The sequence below is a fragment of the Bison bison genome, unplaced genomic scaffold (assembly GCF_000754665.1).
Source record: "Bison bison bison isolate TAMUID 2011002044 unplaced genomic scaffold, Bison_UMD1.0 scf7180017864266, whole genome shotgun sequence".
NCBI classification, from domain to species: domain Eukaryota; kingdom Metazoa; phylum Chordata; class Mammalia; order Artiodactyla; family Bovidae; genus Bison; species Bison bison.
The window spans coordinates 2557381-2581843 of NW_011494838.1; the positions used below are offsets into that span (position 1 = coordinate 2557381).

The 24463-nt window shown below is 40.3% G+C and overlaps 1 protein-coding gene across 1 annotated transcript in view; it reads right to left on the reverse strand.

Moving 5' to 3' along the window:
- Window positions 1–11567, reverse strand: part of CNTRL (centriolin) — an 87197-nt gene extending 75630 nt beyond the window's left edge. The window contains exons 1-3 of the mRNA XM_010848414.1: window positions 11443–11567; window positions 4803–5050; window positions 3601–3731 (exon numbers count right to left, since the gene is read on the reverse strand). Of these exons, the coding sequence (XP_010846716.1) occupies window positions 3601–3731; window positions 4803–5019 (348 nt within the window). The 5' untranslated portion in view covers window positions 5020–5050; window positions 11443–11567. The remainder of the gene's footprint in view (window positions 1–3600; window positions 3732–4802; window positions 5051–11442) is intronic.
- Between the last annotated feature and the right edge of the window lie 12896 nt (window positions 11568–24463).

A 24463-nucleotide genomic window follows, 5' to 3' on the forward strand; every position in this document is an offset into this window, starting at 1 on the left:
ATTTGATCTCTGGTTCCTCTGCCTTTTCTAAAACCAGCTTGAACAACTGGAAGTTCACGGTTCACGTATTGCTGAAGCCTGGCTTGGAGAATTTTGAGCATTACTTTACTAGCGTGTGAGATGAGTGCAATTGTGCGGTAGTTTGAGCATTCTTTGGCATTGCCTCTCTTTGGAATTGGAATGAAAACTGACCTTTTGCAGTCCTGTGGCCACTGCTGAGTTTTCCAAATTTGCTGGCATATTGAGTGAAGCACTTTCACAGCATCATCTTTCAGGATTTGAAATAGCTCAACTGGAATTCCATCACCTCCACTAGCTTTGTTCATAGTGATGCTTTCTAAGGCCCACTTGACTTCACATTCCAGGATGTCTGGCTCTAGGTGAGTGATCACACCATTGTGATTATCTTGGTCGTGAAGATCTTTTTTGTACAGTTCTTCTGTGCATTCTTGCCACCTCTTGTTAATATCTTCTGCTTCTGTTAGGTCCATACCATTTCTGTCCTTTATCGAGCCCACCTTTGCATGAAAAGTTCCCTTGGTATCTCTAATTTTCTTGAAGAGATCTCTAGCCTTTCCCATTCTGTTGTTTTCCTCTTATTTCTTTGCATTGATCACTGAGGAAGGCTTTCTTATCTCTCCTTGCCATTCTTTGGAATTCTATATTCAGATGCTTATATCTTTCCTTTTCTCCTTTGCTTTTCGCTTCTCTTCTTTCACAGCTATTTGTAAGGCCTCCCCAGAGAGCCATTTTGCTTTTTTGCATTTCTTTTCCATGGGGATGGTCTTGATTCCTGTCTCCTGTACAATATCACGAACCTCCGTCCATAGTTCATCAGGCACTCTATCAGATCTAGTCCCTTAAATCTATTTCTCACTTCCACTGTATAATAAGGAATTTGATTTAGGTCATACCTGAATGGTCTAGTGGTTTTCCCTACTTTCTTCAATTTCAGTCTGAATTTGGCAATAAGGAGTTCATGATCTGAGCCACAGTCAGCTCCTGGTCTTATTTTTGTTGACTGTATAGAGCTCCTCCGTCTTTGGCTGCAAAGAATATAATCAATCTGATTTCTGTGTCGACCATCTGGTGATGTCCATGTGTAGAGTCTTCTCTTAAGACAGAGAATACCAGGCAGAAAAAAAAACAAACAGCAAAGACCCTAAAAGAATGAAGCTGGTGGGCTTCAAGAATGGAGAAGGCTTTTTACACTGCCAAATCAAACAACTTCTTCCAAGTTTTCATGCTGTTAGATGTTGCTCTGACATTTTACAGCACATCTGTTTCTCCTGAAGTTCTTCCTCCTCTGGTCTCCATCCATCACACTCTTGGATCTTCTATTCCAACAGCGCGTTCAGACTTTTTCACTGGGTCTGTCTCTCCCAGACCCACTCACTTCCTTTGACTCCTCCTCAATATTTCTCCTCTTAATTCTAGGCATTTTCCACACTAAGTTCCCAAAATCAGAAACTAAGCTTATTCACTTCTATATTTATTCCTACAGCCTAATGCAATACCTGGCGTATATAGAAACCACACAGTACGGATTTACTAACTTGATATTTTATTTTTACAATCTTTAAACTCCAGGATGTCTCCTTTTTTCCTATTTAATTACATAAAACATAAATATATTCTAATTAAAATTTAAAACAAAACATAAAAAGCTCTCTTCATCAGGTCTCCAGTTCAGCTTCCCCACCAAAAAATCTCACTGCTCAAAGGTAACCCTTGTTAACAGACCAATGTATATACACACAGACCTTTCTATTCATTAAAAAAGTATTTTGAGACCTTACTAAAAATACTTCAGAATTTGTTTTTTCCATTAAATATACTGGACCATTCCCCACATTAATACGTAAGAGTTCTGGGAGTTTGTTTCTGTTCTTGTTTTCCAACACACTTGAAAGGATTTCATGGTGTGTGTGCATGCTAAGTCACTTCAGTTGTATCCAACTCTTTGTGACCCTATGGACTGTAGCCCACCAGGCTCCTCTGTCCATGGGATTCTCCAGGCAAGAATACTGGAGTGGGCTGCCATGCCCTCCTTCAGGGGATCTTCCTGACCAGGGATTAAACCTATGTCTCCTGCAACTCCTGCACTGCAGATGGATTCTTAACCACTGAGCCACCAGAGAAGCCCATTTCATGGTATACTGCACTATAATTTTTAAGCAATTCCCTACTGACAGACAACTGGTTATTTCCAATTTTTCTATTTTAAATAATGCCTAATAAACATTACTTTTCAGATACTTTTGGATACATGTGTAAATATTAACAGACATCAAGAAATAGAACTGCTATGTTGGTGAGTATAAACTCAGTAAGTATAAACTTAATTGCTGGATCAAATAAGTACATTTGAAATTTTGATAAATACTATCAAACTGTTTTCCTAAAATGCTGTACCCATCTATACATCCACTAAGACCAAATGAGAAGATCCATTTCTCACATCTTTCTGAATGCTGAAATAATCTTTTTAATTCTTATCTATTAGACATACAAGATGAGAAATGGCATCAAACCATTGTTCTATTTCTCATCTCTTTGACATTAAACTGAATATACTTTCATGTTAACAGCCATTTATAATACTTTTGTGAACAGACTTATCCTCTGCACATTTACCATTTGGTGTCTCTTTCTATTGAATCACAGGTGCTCTTTATATTATGCGGATACTGTTACACATGCTGAAGACACTACCTGCCAGCTTGTTGTTTTTCTTTAACTTTTTAAAAGATAATAATTCGTTAAACACCACTTTTTAATCTTTATGTAAGCTAAATCTGTCAGTATTTTTCTTTGTGGTACTAGGGTTAGTGTTCGATTAGAGGGCCTTCCCAACTCTAAGATTAAAATATACTCTTTCCTAATACTTTGATAGCGCTTTTGTTGGTTGATTTTTGTTTTGTTTTCATTAAGATTGTCAACCTCCTTAGACTGGAGGCATCTAAGTTTATATTTTTTCCAACCAAAAATATTAAGTTGTAAATAATAAAAATAATAATAATAAACAAAAATAATAAAATAATAAAATAAACAATAAGAAATTATTTTTATTAAAAAATAAAAATTAAATTCCAGTGTACTCATGGTGTATAGTTTATGAATAGAATAAAGTAGTAAACAGTTTGGAGCAGGGATCAGTAATCTTTTTCTGCAAAAGGCCAGGTAGTAAATATTTTTTGGCTTTGTGAGGCATATATAGTTTCTTTGACAATCACTTACTTCTGATATTGTAACACAAAAACAGCCACAGGCAATATGGAAATAAATGAGTGTAGCTGTGCTCCAATAAAGCTTTATTAACAAAAACAAGCAGTAGGCCTAACCTGGCATTTAGACTGTAGTTTGCTGACGCTTTCTAGAGAGAATCACTAACATGTAGAATAACAGGAGGTTATGAATTTGAAGAAGTCACACTTCACACTTCTGATGGAGAACTGTCACTAGAAACAGTAAAAGATCTGCAACAAATCCAGCGACATTAGGATGAAATAGTACTGTAAATCCCAGATATATTTATTTTTTCATTTTAAAGCACAAAAATTAAAATAATGTCTGTATTCAGAAATGTTGGTAACCTACCTTAAATTTCTTGCCACCATCTTTGGAAAGTGAAAGGTTCAGAGATTTTACCAAGGCCAAATTTTCCTGTTTAGTAAGTTTTTTAACAAGGGCTTCTGTAATATATCGAACTCCTGCATGTGAATCAGCTTCTGAAGTTATGCAAACAGATCATTATCAAAAGAGGAAGACATGAATACTTTGAGAAACAAACTGTCTTAATGTTAAACAACAACAACAAAAATTTAGACCATGCAATTGTAAAAACAGCTGGCTAGTTCTAATTGGAATATTTAACTAATATTTTACTTTATGTAGCATTTCATAATGATGACAATAAGTTATACTTCATAAATATTAACTGTGTGTAAGCTTTGTATTAAATGCTTTACATTAAAAAATGCAATTTGTACAACAAACCTTTGGGATAGAAATTACTATTCTCCTTTATAAAAAAAATTAGAAAAATTTGTTCAACTCTTACAGCTAAAAATGTGCAAATCTAGGACTTGAACCTAGCAGATGAATCTAAAATTTATACTTTTAAGTATGGGCAGCACTGAGGTTTTTAGCAGTATTTTAATGTTAGTTTTTAAAACTAACAACTTAGCAGCAGCAGCAGCAGTATTCATCAATAGAATTTGATGACCATGATTTCATGACATAGCAAAGAAATCACAAAAAAGTTTTCTTTGTATTTAATCACAGTAAGTAAATTTCTTAAGAAAAGAACCCATTTTTGAAAACAGATTCCTAGACTGACAGAATGCTTTTAAGAAAAACATAAAAACCTTGGTGAACATTCATATGTGTCCCTGATGTGAGAATCAGTCCATTCACAGATTGGTAGCTTGCCGATAAGCAGCCTGAACAGCCTAGGGGTGGACAACATGTTTATACTGAATTAAGGCACTCCATTCTGAAGTGAGCAGATATGCCTTCCCCTCAACCAAGGACGATGGTAAACTGACACATGAACTTTAAAGCACTCTTCTGCCACAGGAGATAAAGCTTCCTCTTTCCGGAAACCCTTCTCCTAACCCTTTGCCCTCAACCGGAAGCCTCCATCCTCCACTGTCCTTAGACAATTTCTGTCAAAAACAATGGGTCAAGTTACTAGTAGGATGGATACATGTTATAGTTGGACCAAAAATGTAAGTTCAATATTTTCCATCTGTACTTAGAAGAGTATTTGGTGAAATTTGTAGATTAAAAAGCATTACCTTTCTGGTCATGGTGGTCCAAAAGCATAGTGTTTTCACCTATAATCTCGACTTGCTCATACCACTGTCTTCCAGAATGAAAAGGCAGAGTCTCAGATCCGTTTAAAGGTGAAAGTGATCTAGATCTCATATTGGACGTAAGAGATGATGGACTAGGAGAGTGAGATGATGATGGCATCTTTGTTTTGGAAATTTTTTGCTGAGGACCTTTCTTCATTGCAAGAATAAAGCCAGGTATCCATCAAAACCTGTAAGAGTTTCCAGTATATTTAACAATGTTAATTTTTAGAGCTATCAAAACTATTAGTCTATTTCTAAAATTTTCAAGCCTACAAAATTTTAAATTCAGAAGTTATAGATGCTAGAACCCACACTACTCCAAGCTGATGGAAGCAGACATCATTTCAGACACTGCTGATTACCTTACCAGAAGGAAGAGAGACCTCCAGAAGGTCTTGTACTGACATGTACTCCAGCCAGAAGCCTCATCTGTCACTTTGGTTCTCAGTTTATGGGACCAAACTAGTCACAGTGCCTCTTCTACTTACAAAGAGTTCTAGAGTGCATAAAGCTGGAAATACTTGACAACCAGCAGCATTTCATGCTGATCAGTGCTCTCTCGTTCCTGCAACAGTTTCTTCCTCTGGCTTCTGGGACACCACACTCTCCTCCCGTCTCCCTGGCCACTCCTCAGCCTCCTTTCCTGGCCAAGGCGCATCCATTCACTCTTTAAATGTCAGAGCTCCTCAGGTCTCCTCTGATCTCTCTCTAAACTTAATTGAGACAACCTAATGTACACCCATGATTCCCAATGCCACCTTTTTACTGATGTTTATATTTTCAATCCAACTCTTCTGAGTCCAGACACCTATTCTCAACTGTCTACCTGACATCTCATTGGCATCCTGAATCAACAAGTCCAGATTGAACGTATCATTTCCCTCATCCCGCCCTCATTTTCTTCCCATCCTGTTCCTCCCCCAGCGTTCCCTTACTAGTGGACAATGCTCTTGGGAATAAGCCAGAAACTGGGAGTCACTTCCTTCTTCCCAAAACCAATCAGTCACCAAGTTTTGTCAATTCTACTTCCTAAGTATCCCTCAAATTAGTCCCCTTCTTTCCATCTCCCCTCTCGTCTACTCTAATTCACACACTCATCAGACTACTATAACAGCTTCTAGCTGATTTGTCTATAAGCTCTCTTCCCTTCCTCTTCCATCACTACATTGCGGCCAGAGTGATCTATTTAAAAGGTTAATCTATGGGTCTGTAATAAATGAAATATTTATCATGATCTATGAGAGCCCGCGGGATGTGGCCCTGTCTCTCTAGCCTCACATCTGTCACTACTTTCCCAGACTCTGTGGGCTGGAGCCGCACCGCCCTCTATATCTAATTTCTGGTGCAAATGCTTGCCTTTGGTCTTTCTTTTTTTTAATCTTTTCAGGAGTTCTCACTATACAGTCTGCATATTAACTTTAGTCAAATAAATCATTTGTAAAAGTTTTCTCCCACCCTGTGGTTTCCTTTCTACTAATTGATACTGTCTTAAAAAATAAAACTGTTTATTTTAGTGTGCTGGGTCTTCCGCTGCTGCCTGGGCTTTTCTCTAGTTGCAGTGCGGGGACTTCTTCTTGTGGCGGCTTCTCTTGTTGCGAAGCATGGGCTCTAGGGTGCGCTGGCTTCACTCACCGGGGGCTCCTCTGCTGTAGAGCACAGGCTCAGTAGTTGTGGCACACGGGCTTAGCTGCTCTGTGGCATGTGGGATCTTCCTGGCCTAGGGATCAGACCCGTGTCTCCTGCACTGGCAGGCGATTCTTTACCTCTGAGCCACCAGGGAGGTCCCTGAGATATTGTCATTTGATACTCATTTAAAATTTTTAAAGAAATCCAACTGGTCTATTTTTCCTTTTGCCGCCTGTGCCTTTGATTTCATATCCAAGAAATCACTGCCAAATCCAGTGGTATTAGGTAAAAGTCCAAACTCAGATAGAACGCTAGCTGGAGTAATGATGAGAATCAGTTCTTCTCTCAAATTAACTTGTAAGTCAAATCACACAATTAACCTAGTAGAATTTAAGTTCCATGAAAGTAGCGATATTATTCACTGATGTATTCCAGGCCAAGAACAGAGCTTAGAAGATGGCAGATAATTACTATTTATAGAATGCATTATTCATAAAGAACCTAGAAACAATAAAATGCTATTCAATACTTCAACAAAAGGCTATCTTCATGAGCAGTATCAGTCCTCAATACCAAGAGTCCTAACTTACAAGTCAGGTTTATGCAAAAAAGATTTTCATGATATACAACTGCTCTTATAAGCACACTGCAAAAATTATAAATCTGCCAAACTTTTAGACCAAAAAATGTTATAAGATGTATAGGTCTTGAACAAGCTGCATTAACAATGCTTCTACTTTGCTCAGTATCCATAATCTCCCATACCCTCACTACTGAAAATGCAGTGTGTGTATGTGTAGATGTTAGTCACCCAGTTGGGTCCAACTCTTTGCAATCCCATGGACTGCAGCCCACCAGACTCCTCTGTCCATGGGATTCTCCAGGCAAGAATACCGGAGTGGGTAGCCATTCCCTCGTCCAGAGGGTCTTCCCGACTCAGGGGTTGAACCTGGGTCTCCTGCACTGCAGGCAGACTCTCTACCGAGCCACCAGGGAAGCCCTAAAGTGTGGAGACAAAACACAAACTATTTTTAGAAAAGTAATCTGCAACCCAAAGTTTTTGGATAGCTCAAATCCTAATGCCAGGGACTTTCCCAGCTGTCCAGTGGTTAAGTTTCCATGCTTCCAATTCAGGGGCTGTGGGTTCGATCCCTGGTCAGGGAACTAAGCCCCACAGGCTGTGTGAGGCATGGCCAAAAGAAATAATAAAATAAAAACAGGAAGGAAGGAAAATAAATAAAAATAAATGGTAGCTTTTTAAAAGATTTTAATTTTTTTGAAGGAAAAACAGAAAATTTAATACAACAAAAGCACCACTGAACTCATGATCTAGCGTCTTGGAGACTAGTTTGAAGGTAGCAAAAACCTGCTAAATTTTTTTAAAAAGTGATTATTGTTTCACAGGTATATAGTACAACAAGGACAACTGCCTTGTTCTACAATCTAGATCACTTTAAACTGCAAATCTATGTCTTTACTTTCTCTTTAGTTTTTTTCATGTCAAATCATCCACAAAGGTCAGAAAAGCTTCCCTCAATTCACACAACTGCTATTGATGTCTTAACCACAAAGCTTTAGGACCTAATTTCACAAGTGTGGCAAACAATTTCTATCTTAACATTCTGCCAAGGCAAAAAGTCTCTTTGTAATACGCCTCATTCTGTGTTAGATTGTACTGGTGCTCTCTTTCTAAATAATGATATACTCAAGCTTGAAAGAGCTAAGAGGCATGTGCTTTAATAACACAATTTTATTCATTCCTGAGTTAAATACAATTTTCATAAGGGCAAAGGACTTAAAAAATAAAAGAGGAGTGGTACAGGGCCCAGTTCCCACTTCTGTATGTCCTTCTGTATCTCATAGCATGACAGAAAATGATAAGATTAGAATGACAGCATGCTACATGCTCCAGAGATATGCTTTATACACATTTTTAGTTTCTTGGTTTAAAAATGCATGTACATCCTACATTTTTATGCAACACAATTATTTTATACCCTGCACTTTAGTCTTATCTCTAACTTCTTAAAATATTGAACCATCCCGAATTCCTCTCACAACATCCTAATGACCAAGACGCTTTGGGCCTCACTAGAATATCATGAGATCTCTCTTGATTAGAAAAACTCTGCCCTACTCAATAATAGAGTTAAATAAATATATTAGAATGGATTCCAGAAATCAAAATCAACTCCTTCCTTTAATGAATTGTAACCTGAAAGATTAAAGGATGGCTTTGAAGTCACAGTGCATTCCCAGACCTCCTCCCTGGGTCGCCATAGCCCCTGTAAAGCCTGGACATACGATCTCACAGAAGAGCTAACTCAGTAATATGGGCTTAAGGATTTACTGTACTTGAGGAAGGACACCTGGCAGCAGTAAAACCTTGAACCACGAGTTTAAGAGAGAGCGAGCGATGCTGCTTGACCAAGGCTGCGGTCTGCAATTACATAAACAACAGAAAGACCGAGCAATAGAAAAGAGAAGACAGAGACGAGAGGCAGGGCTGGTGTGTGTGAAGGGGAAGGATAAACTGAAATCAAAACAAGTCCAGAGCTGGAGATACATTTTGCAAACCCAGAAGGTAAGTCTGCAGAATAAAAGAAAGCCACTGGAATGATGTGATAATCAAAGTCATATGATTGAGCATCCTGTCCTCAGATTCAGAAACTGGCCTTGATCTAACAATCCCCTCCACCACAGCTTAGTAGAGTCTACACCTTCACCTCTATCCAGCCTTTCTAAGATTCCATCATCTCTTATCTTTTCCAAATTAGGCTGCTGCTGCTGCTAAGTCACTTCAGTGGTGTCCGACTCTGTGCGACCCCAAAGACAGCAGCCTGCCAGGCTCCCCCGTCCCTGGGATTCTCCAGGCAAGAACACTGGAGTGGGTTGCCATTTCCTTCTCCAATGCATGAGAGTGAAAAGTGAAAGTGAAGTTGCTCAGTCATGTCCAACTCTGCAACCCCATGGACTGCAGCCTACCAGGCTCCTCCATCCATGGGATTTTCCAGGCAAGAGTACTGGAGCGGCATACCATTGCCTTCTCCATCCAAATGAAGCAGATCTCTATAATTCCCAAACCTTCCATCTCTCTTCCCAGCTACTCCAATAAGCAAATATCCATCCCCATTTCTTGACCTCCATATCCCTCTCCATGGCACCCCTTAGCCCTTTAATCACATCTCAGTACTTTCCCTATAATTCGACTTCATCCCATACCCTCTGACACATTTAAACACTCTTATTCTCCAACTAGTCCTTTCAAATACCCTGACTCCTATTTCTCACCAAGGGCAATTCTCCCATCCTGTGCTCGTCAACCTTTGCCTCCCACCCTTCATCCCATTCTGACTGCCAAGTTCTCCCACAAAGTCTCTTCCCTTACACTGTACTAGTCTTCTCCATTTCTCTACAATTCTCTTCAGTGCCCTGCCTCCACATTTCTGTATTCATCCCGATTTCCCAAACTGCTCATCACAGCAAATATTCTGACATCCTAATTCATTCAAATACTCTGGCTTCTAATTATCCCCTCTTCAAACAAAACACTCCAGTCTCCATCCATTCCACTTCATCTCAACCCAACTGGCTATCTACGTGCCTCTCTCTTCTAACACCCTGACATCTGTGTCCCTCCGTATCCTATTAACATCCGGAGCTCTCCTCTCACATCTCTCTCCATGCTACTCAAGTATGGGAGAAAAAAAGCTTCCCAAACCTTTTCATTAGTTTATTTTTTTTCAGTCATTCAATTTTATTCCACAACTTTAAGGCACCAAGAACTGTGAGGCTCTAAGAATACAGGGCTGGGAAGGCAGGACTTCCACACTCAAAACACACAAGAGGATCAGGTCTCTGCCCCAAATAGCATCCTTCCCAACACCTTACAAGTAGAATTAAATGATTATTTGTGAAACAACTTGATTATTGCTTGTTTCTCCTTCTAGAGTTTAGGCTACAATACAGTAGAGGCTGTATGATTTGGTGCACAATAAATATTTGTTGAATGAGTGAAGAAAGGCCTGTGCTAAGCACTCTAAAGACATTACCAAACAAATTCTTGCAGATAATGTATATTATGATAATTATTAACCTCATTTATAAGTGACAATGTATCCTTAAGAACTAAGAGCTTGGGTTCTACAATTAAGTCTGAGTTCAAAGGTTAATTTTCCACTTTCTGTGTGACATAGACAAATTATTTAACTTCTCTGATCCAGTTTCATCACTTTTAAGATGGGAATGATAACCTCGTTCAAGTTATTTTAAATTCTAAATCAGTTAATGGGGAGGACTAAAGGATGTAGAACCGAATCTGGCACACAAGGTACACTCAAAAGCAGTCAGCGAGCATTTTCACAAACGAGAAAACATTAACAAGCCCAAATCTCACAGACGGTCAGTAGCACAGTAGCAGAATCAAGACGTGAAGCCAAGCTTTGACTTGAAAATGCACCTGTCCCTTAACCGTTATACGACAAAGTATTTGCTCTTCCCCTTCTTTTTCTTCCCCATATCCCAACGCTCTTTTTTCTCCATGTACTGTGTTCCGGTCGATTTCAGGACGCCCGTCAGGGTACCCACACCATCCTGTATCCCAGCCATTCCCCGCAGACACCTGGCACACCTCCACCCCGCTCCGCTCGGCAGCGGGACCCTACCTTTCACTCGCCGAACCCCCGCGTCCACACCTCCCCACACTCCGGCCCTTCATCCCAAAGCCCCCACCCCGTGACCTCCTCACTTCTAATCCAAACCTCCCTCCATCCTCCTCCCCCGCCCCACGCCGGTTCCGGGCCCTCCCTCCTTCCCATCCAATCCCAACTCCCAGGCACACGCCCCCGCCCCGAATCCATCCCTCGCTGGGTCCAGGCCTTCCCGCCTTCGCCGCTGGTCCCCACCCGCTCCGCCTGGAGGCCGGAGAACGGCCTAGACCAGGCCTGGCACTCACCACGAAAGAGCGAGGCCGAGCAAGCCCGCCGGACGAGGCCGGGCGGAGAGGTGCCGGCAGTTCCCTTCAGGCGCCCAGCGGCGCAGCAGCCATTTTGTTGTGTTGTGCCGGTTGCCGTGGGGCCGTGCGCGCCGCGTGGGCGGAGCCTGCAGCGGTCACGCCCCTCCCCGGAGCTTGGGGGCGGGACCAGGCTTCCCGCCTCTTTGTCGGCCAGGGCCGCGGGCGCGCAAAGGCGCGTGGGAGCCCGCGGGAGCCCGCGCGAGGCGAGATTTCCCGCTGCCAGCGGCGAGAGGCCCTGCTCTTTTCTGTGAGGCGAAGCGGCCGACTCCTCATGCTCAGGCCTTGACACACTCCGCGGGGGCTGGGCCTGAGGACGACCTGAGAGACCCATGTAGCTGTCACCAAGCCCCCGCATTTCCATTGCTGGCCGTCTGGCTTTGAACTAGTGTGCCTCGCACGCTCCTCCTTCGCACGGCCCGTTTCTGAGGCGAATTCTCTTCTTCAGGGGCCAGACAGGTCAGACGTAGATGAACCTCTGAGGGAACGCAGTTTAGGCTTCACATGCACCCGAGGTTACGGGAATGAGAGCAGCCTGGGAGTCCTGGCTGAGAATAGTCCTCAGGTTGTGACAGGAAAGCCAAAGCAGCTGAAGAAACTTCGGCTGTGGCCTGCCTGAAAGGGCTGCATTTCACCACATATTTTTAACACATAGTTTAAGAGAATTTAGCACTTACTGTGCTGAATACTAGGGAAATACAGTGAATTCTTTTTAAAAACGTGGTCTCTAAGGACACCGGTCCTCCATTCCAGCTTCCCATTTTCCAGCTGGTACCCTGGACAGTATTAGGCAAAGGTCATTAGGCAAATGACCTTTGCCTAATGACGCCTCATCCTTCCTTAAGTCTTCTAAGAACCAAAGAACTTAGTCAAGGGAGTATGGGAGTGGGGAAAAATCTGCTTGGCAAAGGGAGCAACTTGTGCAAACCCCAGGAGGAATGGGGAGAAGGAGCTTGACAATGAGCTGATGTTAAATAAATCAGGATGGCAGCCAAAAATCTGGAGTGCAGAAGCTAAAGCAAGAAGAGAGGCCTTATTATGAACCATCTTGCTGCTGCTCTGCTGCTAAGTCACTTCAGTCGTGTCCGACTCTGTGCGACCCCAAGATGGCAGCCCACTAGGCTCCCCCGTCCCTGGGATTCTCCAGGCAAGAATACTGGAGTGGGTTGCCATTTCCTTCTCCAATGCATGAAACTGAAGAGTGAAAGTGAAGTCGCTCAGCCGTGTCCGACTCTTCGCAACCCCCTGTACTGCAGCCTACCAGGCTCCTCGGCCCATGGGATTTTCAAGGCAAGAGTACTGGAGTGGGTTGCCCTTGAACCATCTTAAGCACTTGTAATTTTTCTCAGAGGCAGAGATGGATTCAGGAATCAGAAGTTCAGGTAGTTTTCAACAGGGGGCGCCTTTCACGTTCACATTTAAGTGAATGCTTCTCTCTCCCCAACTAGTATTTAAGCAACACAGGAGACCCTTTGCGGCGAAGGCAATGTCACCCCACTCCAGTACTGTAGCCTGGAAAATCCCATGGACGGAGGAGCCTGGTGGGCTGCAGTCCATGGGGTCGCTAAGAGTCGGACACGACTGAGCGATTTCTCTTTCACTTTGCACTTTCATGCATTGGAGAAGGAAATGGCAACCCACTCCAGTGTTCTTGCCTGGAGAATCCAAGGGCCGGGGGAGCCTAGTGGGCTGCAGTCTATGGGGTCGCACAGAGTTGGACACGACTGAAGCGACTTAGCAGCAGCACGAGACCCTTTGAGCTCTAGAAAAGTCAAAATTCATGAAAAGCCCCACATTTTAAATTGAAAGGACGATCTATCCTTTCTTAAAAAAAATTCTAAGCTCAGATGATATTTATTAGTTTGGAATGTGTACATTGCTGACTTTCAGTTCTATTATTTTTTGTTGTTTTGTTCTGACACTTGGTTGTTGTTTTTTTTTCTTCTCTTTTCCCACAGAGAATTAGATTTATTGTGTCACCTCACTGCTATATCCCTTAAAGTCTGTAATGATATTCAGGTAGGATCCATTATCAAAACATGGTATGCTGGTATAGTTCATTATCAATCTAGTAAGTAGCTGTCGAAAATATACACAAAATCCAGAGACTGGTCACTCAGTCAATTCAGTTGCTCAGTCATGTCTGACTCTTTGTGACCCCTTGGACTGTAGCACACCATGCCTCCCTGTCCATCACCAACTCCCAGAGTTTACTCAAACTCATGTCCATTGAGTCAGTGATGCCATCCAACCATCTCATTCTCTGTTGTCCCCTTCTCCTCCTGCCTTCAGTCTTTCCCAGCATCAGGGTCTTTTCAAATGAGTCAGTTCTTTGCATCAGGTGGCCAAAATATTGGAGTTTCAGCTTCAACATCAGTCCTTCCAATGAACACCCAGGACTGATCTCCTTTAGGATGGACTGGTTGGATCTCCTTGCAGTCCAAGGGACTGTCAAGAGTCTTCTCCAACACCACAGTTCAAAACTATCAATTCTTCAGCACTCAGCTTTCTTTATAGTCCAACTCTCACATTCGTACATGACTACTGGAAAAACCATAGCCTTGACTAGACGGACCTTTGCTGGCAAAGTAATATCTCTGCTTTTTAATATGCTGTCTAGGTTGGTCATCATCTTTCCTTCCAAGGAGCAAGCGTCTTTTAATTTCATGGCTGCAATCACCATCACTAGATCATTCAAGTATGACCTAAATCAAATCTCAGAGTGACAAATAGATTCAAGGGATTGGATCTGATAAACAGAGTGCCTAAAGAACTATGGGTGGAGGTTCATGACATTGTACAGGAGGCGGTAATCAAGACCATCCCCCCAAAAAAGAAATGCAGAAAGGCAAAATGGTTGTCTGAGGAGGCCTTACAAATAGATGAAAAAAGAAGAGAAACAAAAGGCAAAGGAGAAAAGGAAAGATATACCCATCTGAATGCATAGTTCCAAAGAATCACAAGGAGAGATAAGAAAGCCTTCCTCAGTGATCAGTGCAAAGAAATAAAGGAAAACAATAAAATGGGAAAGACTAAAAATCTCTTCAAGAAAATTAGAGGTACCAAGGGAACATTTTGTGCAAAGATGGACACAATGAAGGACAGAAATGGTATGGACCTAACAGAAGCAGAAGATATTAACAAGAGGTAGCAAGAATACACAGAAGAACTATACAAAAAAGATCTTCGTGACCCAGATAACCATAGTGGTATGATCACTCACCTAGAGCCAGACATCCTGGAATATGAAGTCAAGTGGGCCTTAGGAAGCATCACTACAAACAAAGCTAGTGGAGATGATAGAATTCCAGTTGAACTATTTCGAATCCTAAAAGATGATGCTGTGAAAGTGTTGCACTCAATATGCCAGCAAATTTGGAAAACTCAGCAGTGGCCACAGGTCTGGAAAAGGTCAGTTTTCATTCCAATCCCAAAGAAAGTTCAAACTATCACACAATTGCACTCATCTCACATGCTGGCAAAGTAATGCTCAAAATTCTCCAAGCCAGGCTTCAACAGTATGTGAACTGAGAACTTCTAGACGTTCAAGCTGGATTTATAAAGTCAGAGGAACCAGAGAACGAATTGCCAACATCCATTGGATCATGGAAAAAGCAAGACAGTTCCAGAAAAACATCTAATTCTGCTTCATTGGCTATGCTAAAACCCTTGACTGTGTGGATCATTACAAACTGTGGGAAATTCTTCAAGAGACGGGAATACCAGACCATCTTTCCTGCCTCCTGAGAAATCTGTATGCAGGTCAAGAAGCAACAGTTAGAACCAGACATGGACTGGTTCCAAATTGGGAAAGGAGTACATCAAGGCTTTATATTGTCATCCTGCTTGTTTAACTTATATGCAGAGTGCATCATGCAAAATGCCGGGCTGGATGAAGCACAAAATGGAATCAAGATTGCCAGGAGAAATAACAATAACCTCAGATATGCAGATGACACCACCCTTATGGCAAAAAGTAAAGAAGAACTAAAGAGCCTCTTGATGAAAGTGAAAGAGGAGAGTGAACAAGCTGGCTTAAAACTTAACATACAAACAACTAGGATCGTGGCTTCTGGTCCCATCATGGCAAATATATGGAGAAACAATGGAAACAGTGAGAGACTTTATTTTCTTGGGCTCCAAAATCACTGCAGGTGGTGACTGCAGTCATGAAATTAAAAAACACTTGCTCCTTGGAAGAAAAGCTATGACCAACCTAGACAGTATATTAAAAAGCAGAGACATTACTTTGCTGACAAAGGTCTGTCTAGTCAAAGCTATAGTTTTTCTAGTATTCATGTATGGATGTGAGAGTTGGACCATAAAGAAAACTGAGTGCTGAAGAATTGATGCTTTTGAACTGTGGTGTTGGAGAAGACTCTTAAAAGTCCCTTGGACTGCAAGGAGATCAAACCAGTCAATCCTAAAGGAAATCAGTCCTGAATATTCACTGGAAGGACTGAGGCTGAAGCTGAACCTGCAATACTTTGGCCACCTGATTCGAAGAACTGACTCGTTGGAAAAGACCCTGATGTTGGGAAAAGTTGAAGGCAGGAGGAGAAGGGGACGACAGAGGATGAGATGGTTGGATAGCATCACTGACTCAATGGACATGAGTTTGAGCAAGCTCTGGGAGTTTGTGACAGACAGGGAAGCCTCGTGTGCTGCAGTCCATGGGTCACAAAGAGTCAGACATGACTGAGCGACTCTGTAACTCAATGCAGGAGCTTGAATTCCTAATTCTCTCTCATAATGATTTCTGAAGACCTCCTTAGTAATTAGGCCTTTGATGGCCTTCACTTAGAGTGACACTTAGGTTCTGGCTGGTAGGTTTAAGGATAAAGTGAGAGACCAAACTGAATCTTAGGAGATGATCCCTTAGTATTCCCGTCCACTTATTGAATGTTGGAAGTAATGTCTCCTGTTTCATTTGTGATTTTAGCAATTTGAGTCTTCTCTTTTTTGGAAAGAGCTTAACTAAAACTTTGTTAATTTTGTTGCTCTTTTCAAAGAACCAGCTTTGGTTAGGTTGATTTTCTCTATTGTTTTTCTACTCTTTTGTTATAATTCAAGTTGATATGCTGCATGTTCATTTTTATTCAGTTCAATAAATTTTCTTTTCTTTCTTCTTCTTCTTCTCTTCTTTTTTTTTTTTTTTTTTGCCAATTGGCATGCAGGATCTTAGTTCCCTGACCAGGGATCCAATCCACACCCCCTGCAGTGGAAGCATGGAGTATTAACCACTGACTCCAAGGGAGTTGCTCTACTCTTTATTTCATTAATTTCCACGCTAATCCTTATCATTTATTTCCTTCTGCTTGCTTTGTATTGGTTTACTCTTTTCACTGTCTTAAAGTGGAGATTAGGTTTTTGATTTGAGATCTTTTTTCCTTTATAATGTAGGCATTTATAGCAAAAGATTTTCTGCTAAGTGCTGCTTTAGCTGTATCCCTTTTGTTTTGGTGTGTTGTGTGTTTCATTGTCATTCTTCTAAAACTGTTTTCTAATTTCCCTTGTAATTTCTTCTTAGACTCATTGTTTTTTTGTTTTTTGTTTTTTTAATGAATGCTTTGTTTAATTTTCACAGATTTGGAAGTTCCTCAAATTTATTTTGTCATTAATATTTAATTTTGCTCAATTGTGATCAGAAAAATATGTTTTTTCAGTCCTTTTATACTAATTGAGGCTTGTTTTATAGCCTAGCATATGATCTATCCTGGACAATGTTTCATGTGCACTTGAGAAAAATGTATATTCTGTTCTTTCGGAATAAAACGTTTGTCTACCAGGTCTAGTTGATTTGTGGTGTTGTTCTAGTCTTTTTCCTTGTTGATCTTTTACATAGCTTTTCTATCCATAACTGAAACGATTATTGTTGAAATTTTCTGTTTCTCCCTTCAACTGTCCATTTTTGCTTCACATATTTTGGAGCTCTGGTGGCAAGTATATATGTTTATAATTGTTATATCCTCCTGATGGGTTGACTCTTCTGTTCTTATAAAAATCCCTCTTTATCTCTAGCAATTTTTAAAATTTCAAAGTCTGTTTTGTCTAACATAGTATAGCCACTCCTGTTTTCTTATATTAATTGTTGCTGTTTGCATGATACATCTTTTCCTGTCCTTTTACTTTCAACCTATTTTTATCTTTGAACCAAAACTGTATATTCTGTAGATAGCATGTAGTTGAATCTTATTTTTTATTTGCCTGAAAGTTTCTAGCTTTTAATTGTACAATTTAATTTATTCTTTTATTGTTATAATTTATATACCTTGATTTATAGCTGCCATTTTATTTTTTGTTTTTTATGTTTCATTTCTTTTTTTCTTTATTCCTCCTTCAGCTTTCTTTTACTTTAAATAAATATTTTGACTAAGAATTTTCTAGTTTTAGTATTTTAATTAACTTAAAAAAAACCTTTTTTTAATGATTACTCTATGGCTTACCATATACACCTTAACTTATACAAGTCTCCTTCATATTTGTACTAATCTAATGCCAGTTAAACATAAAAATGCTACTCCACAGAAATAGCTTTATTTCCTCTTTCCCCATTTTTGTGCTATTATTATAGTACTTACAACCTGCATATATGTTACTAACACACCCAGTAATTTGTTATTATTACCTTATATAATTTAACTTTATTAAAGAAGCTGACAAAAGAAAGGAGAGCACATAAATATTTGTAGAATATATTGTGTTTACCTTCCACTTAGGTTTGATTTTTTTGTAAAAAGTATTCATCACTCTTAAAATGTGTTATTTAATCTTTTACATGGCATTTATTATTTATCACATATATAGAAGAGGTTATAAAAATTTAAATACAGCTTAAAGAATAATAACATAATGAATACTTGCATATCTACCACCCACATTAAGAAACAAATGCTCCCTTTGTAACCCTAATGTACCCATCCCCTGTATCATTTCCCACCCTTTTTCCCAAAGGAAAATGACTCTTATATTAAAAATTCTGAATTTTATTTTAATAATCTCCTTGCTTTTCTCTATAGTTTTTTCAAGTATATATTTGTCCTTAATTAATATAATGTTTGGACTTCCCTGGCGGTTGAATGGTAAAGAATCTGCCTGCCAATGCAGGAGATGTGTGTTCAGTCCTTGGGTCAAGAAGATCCCCTGTAGAAGGAAATGGCAATCCACTCCAGTATTCTTGCCTGGGAAATCCCATGGACAGAAGAGCCTGGCTGGCAAGCTACAGTCCATGGGGTCGCAAAAGAGTCAGACATGACATACTGACTTAACAACAACAACAAATATAATATTTAGCTTTGAATAACTAAGTAGAAAGCCAAAAGTAGAAAGTCTACTTAAGGAAAGTTCAAGATTGCCATTATTAGGATCCCTAAAGTAGATAGGTGATTATTTTCTGGATCACAACCTTGTTTTATCTCTTGAGAGTATACAGGAACTGCTTCTTAGGATGTCAGTGTACATGGTCACATAGTGAGTAAGAACAGAAATCATGGCAACTAGGCTTCTGATAGGAGGTAGCGTGGGTCAGGAGCAAAAAGCAGGAATTTCAACAGAATGTGATTGGTGGTGGTGGTGTAGTTGCTGAGTCATGTCCAACTCTTGCGACCCCTATGGACTGTAGCCCACCAGGCTCCTCTGTCCATGGGATTTTCCAGGCAAGAATACTGGAGTGGGTTGCCATGCCCTTCTCCAGAGAATGTGATTACAACCAGCCAATACAAATAGGAACCTAGATCAGACTCACGTGGGCATTCTTACCTCAAGTTAGAAAAATGATAGAAGAGCAACATAAATCTAGGTCCTTTGAGTCCCAGCTGCTCCAAGTGTTTGGGTTTTCCTGTAAATCTTGCATACTGCTGTCATCAAGGATTTTCCCTTCATTATCCTATTGAGAAATCCTTTTGCCTCCCTCTTGCATTGGATCTTCTATTACATGTATCCCATATCTCTATTCTGTTGGTTTTTTTCTCTACCACTCTTTGGTAGTGACACATTTGCATAGGGTTACAGAAGGAAAAAACTTTTTCTAAATCTTGCATTTAAAAAAATGTCTTTGTTGTTACAGTTGATGGATAATTTGGTTGTATATAGAGTTCTACATTAGAAATAATTTTCCTTTAGAACTTTGAAGATATTACTTCTTCGTCGTCTTCTTCCCATGCTGAAAAGCCCAAATCTTTCTCCATTCTAACTCCTAATCCTTTCAACTCCTACTCCTTTATATGTCACCTCTTTCCTTCTCTCTCTGGAAACTAGTAGGATCTATTTTTCTGTTCTTAGTGTCTCAAAAGTTTCAAATGACATGCTTTGGTATCAATATATATTCATCTTTTTGCTTGGCACTTGGAAGGTTTTTCTAATCTAATAACTATGTCCTTCTGTTGTTAAATTTTTTTCTTATTATTTCATTGATGAAAGTTCCCTCCATTCTTTTCTGTCCCCTCTTTCTGGAGCTCCCATTATTCATGCTGGTCCTCTAATCATCTTATCCTCCATCCCTTTGTCTTTTTGCTTTAATTTTTTCTTTGAAGATTTACTCTACTTTATCTTCCAAAGTTTTCTGCTTATGCTGTCATGTTTTTCATATCCGAGAGCTCATTTTGTTTCTGAATGTTCCTTTTAATAGTATCCTATTCTTGCTGCATGGATGTAATATATCTTTACAAGAATGTTGCGTCTTGTTTGTTTGTTTTGTGGAAAGGGTAATAGTTTTCTTCACTTTGTATAAGCTATATGTCCTCCAAGATTTTCCCCTCCTTAATTTTAGGGGGAAAGTTTATGTTAACAAATTTACGTTAGAGGCTTTTTTCAGACATCTGACAACTTTTCATTGTTTGCTCTGTTGTGGTGGAGGAGATCTTTAGAAGTTCAGTTCAGTTCAGTTCAGTCGCTCAGTCATGTCCGATTCTTTGCGACCCCATGAATCACAGCACACCAGGCCTCCCTGTCCATCACCAACTCCCATAGTTCACTCAAACGCATGTCCATTGAGTCGGAGTTGGGATGTATTAAATTTAAGATGCTAATTAGATTGCCAAGTAGAGATTTTAAGTGAGGCAGTAGATATTCAAGTGGAGGTTTTGAGTAAGACAAGTAGAAGAGAGCTCCAGGGAGTGAAATTTAGATGTATTGGTATACAGAGATGGTATTGAAATCCATGCCATTAAATGAGATTGCCTGCCAGTAAATGTATGTAGAAAAAGATTTTTAAAAAGACCAGAACCCTGGAGCAAACCAACATTTAGAAGGAGAGTTTCTCACTGGAGATATCAATTTGGAAGTCATCATTGCTGCTGCTGCTGCTGCTGCTAAGTCACTTCAGTCATATCCAACTGTGTGCGATCTCAGAGACGGCAGCCCACCAGGCTCCCCCATCCCTGGTATTCTCCAGGCAAGAACACTGGAGTGGGTTGCCATTTCCTTCTCCAATGCATGAAAGTGAAAAGTGAAAGTGAAGTCGCTCAGTCGTGTCCGACTTCTAGTGACCCCATGTACCGCAGCCTATCAGGCTCCTCTGTCCATGGGATTTTCCAGGCAAGAGTACTGGAGTGGGATGCCATTGCCTTCTCCGAAGTCATCATTAGAGAGATGGTATTTGAGGTAATAGCTTTATGAGGGAAGTCGAGGGAATTACAGTTTGCAATGTTAACTTAAAATAGTCAAATAGCTCAAGTGAAGAGCCTGCTAAAGTCTATATCTTTGATAGGAGCCTAAGTAAGTATTTTCCTCATTCTCCCTTTAAATGCTAAACCATACAGCAGCAACCCACTGATTCTCAACCAAGGGTTATTTTGCCCACGGGACATTGGTAATGTCTGGGACATTTTGTTTCATGACTGGGAAGGTTCTACTGACACCTAATGGTATCAGGCATGCTGCTAAATAGCCTGCAATGCACAGGGCAACCACTACAATACGTAATTCAGCCTCAGATGTCAGTAGTGCTGTGATTGAGGAAGTTTGAGATAACCTCAGTTGTTATCATTTTTTTGTTCATTGTTATTATCATAGTTTTGTTTATTTGTCACAAGTGGGGAGGAGGGGAATCTCCCTCCTCAGTATTAGGGAATGACAAATGTTTGTGGCCTATTTCAGTACTGTGTAAATAGAACTGAAAATGGTGTGAAATTTGATCAGAAGCTCTTTTGGCTCCATGTCTGTGTCACTGTCTTTGTTTCTTCTTAGTTATAGTTTAAGTCCATGCATGGGCCTGCATACAAAACAAGAAAAACACATTGTCTTCTTGTGATCAAAGTTTTGAAGCTTGTGTGAGAAGAGTTGGCATATATTAAATATGACCTTGAAATAAAATGTTTTTCCCTTTGCATGGCTTCAGTTACAGAACGAAATGGCCAAAAATTAAAACACAGCTACAGTCACTCTCACCAGAGCTGAGAGTTTTTCTGACTCTCGGTATGAAAATGTTCTGGGCTGAATTGATGCCAGACTTATCAGTTGCACCAGTTGTAATCTAAAAATCTTTTTACATTAAATCTTTTTAGTATACTTTTGCTTAGTAATTGTCTTATCATTGTTCCTGCTTGATATGGTTCAGACCTCAGTGGTTCAAATATTAGCCTACTGGTCGCAGTTTAGAAGATGGTCTTGCAACAGCATACATGTCAGTGGCATCAATTCCATGAGAATGTTCTTTCACTACTCATACAATTCCATTATTATTACAATTACCAACAAAATGAAGTCTCACTTTACAGCAATGAGGTTCCTACTTAACAAACACTATCAAAATCTTATGCTTTTATGGTAGATCATTTTTTAAAGTTGCTGTTGTGAATTAATGTTTGACACCTCACACTTTCAATAGTTTCTGCTTGTGTTTTACCTTAGAGAACAATTTTCTTAATTCTTTGTGTAGCATGCACTACCTGTCTATTCTTTTCATAAAATAAAGAATACTTGAAAGTCCAAGTAAAGTTGCTCAGTCGTGTCCAACTCTCTGCGACACCATGGACTGTAGCCTACCAGGCCCCTCTGTCCATGGGGTTTTCCAGGCCAGAATACTGGAGTGGGTTGCCATTTCCTTCTCCAGGGGATCTTCCCAACCCAGGGATCGAACTTGGGTCTCCCGCATTGCAGGCAGACACTTTACTGTCTGAGCCACCAAGGAAGCCTATAAAGAATATTAGTACATCAAAAAAAGATGGCTACATCTTCCATGTCAGAGCAGCAAGTTCAAAATGTGCTTAATTTCCATTCTACCCACCTTACTGTGACATTCATGGCCATATACAATCCGGCCCTCAACTGCCCTTTCAGCATCATCTTCTTTGGACACACCTGATGGTGTGTTTATTTGTTCATTCGTTAAGCAGCAGTTTGTTAAGTGGCTAAGTACCTTTTAGGTGCTGTGAAAAGTTCTGTGTGTATCCCTATTGTATATGTTAGACTCAGTACCTGTCATCATACAGCTGTAATCTAGAAGGGAAAACAGAGAAGTGAAGAAGCAACTACTGAAAACTTGTAGTTCAGGATTAATCTGTATAGGTAATTGAATGCAGCCTTGAGGAAAATAAGACAACAATAGCTTCACAGTTTCCTTGCCCATATCCTGGTCACTGATGGGTCACATCTGACAGAATGTGGTCCACTGGAGAAGGGAATGACAAACCACTTCAGTATTCTAGCCTTGAGAACCCCATGAACAGTATGAAAAGGCAAAATGATAGGATGCTGAAAGAGGAACTCCCCAGGTCGGTAGGTGCCCAATATGCTACTGGAGATCAGTGGAGAAATAACTCCAGAAAGAATGAAGGGATGGAGCCAAAGCAAAAACAATACCCAGTTGGAATGTGACTGGTGATAGAAACAAGGTTGGATGCTGTAAAGAGCAATATTGCATAGGAACCTGGATTGTTAGGTCCATGAATCAAGGCAAATTGGAAGTGGTCAAACAGGAGATGGCAAGAGTGAACGTCGACATTCTAGGAATCAGTGAACTAAAATGGACTGGAATGGGTGAATTTAACTCGGGTGACCACTATATCTACTACTGTGGGCAGGAATCCCTCAGAAGAAATGGAGTAGTCATCATGGTCAACAAAAGAGTCTGAAATGCAGTACTTGGATACAATATCAAAAATGACAGAATGATCTCTGTTCGTTTCCAAGGCAAACCAGTCAATATCACAGTAATCCAAGTCTATGCCCCAACCAGTAACACTGAAGAAGCTGAAGTTGAACAGTTCTATGAAGACCTCCAAGACCTTTTAGAACTAACACCCAAAAAAGATGTCCTTTTCATTATAGGGGACTGGAATGCAAAAGTTGAAGTCAAGAAACACCTGGAGTAACAGGCAAATTTAGCCTTGGAATACAGAATGAAGCAGGGCAAAGGCTAATAGAGTTTTGCCAAGAGAATCCACTGGTCATAGCAAACACCCTCTTCCAACAACACAAGATGTCACATGGACATCACCAGATGGACATCACCAGATGGTCAACACAGAAATCAGATTGATTATATTCTTTGCAGCCAAAGAGGGAGAAGCTCTATACAGTCAGCAAAAACAAGATTGGGAGCTGACTGTGGCTCAGATCATGAACTCCTTATTGCCAAATTCAGACTTAAATTGAAGAAAGTAGGAAAAACCACTAGACCATTCAGGTATGACCTAAATCAAATTCCTTATGATGATACAGTGGAAGTGAGAAATAGATTTAAGGGACTAGATCTGATAGATAGAGTGCCTGATGAACTATGGATGGAGGTTCATGACATTGTACACAGGACAGGGATCAAGACCATCCCCATGGAAAAGAAATGCAAAAAAGCAAAATGGCTGTCTGAGGAGGCCTTACAAATAGCTGTGAAAAGAAGAGAAGTGAAAAGCAAAGGAGAAAAGGAAAGATATAAGCATCTGAATGCAGAGTTCCAAAGAATAGCAAGGAGAGATAAGAAAGCCTTCCTCAGTGATCAATGCAAAGAAATAGAGGAAAACAACAG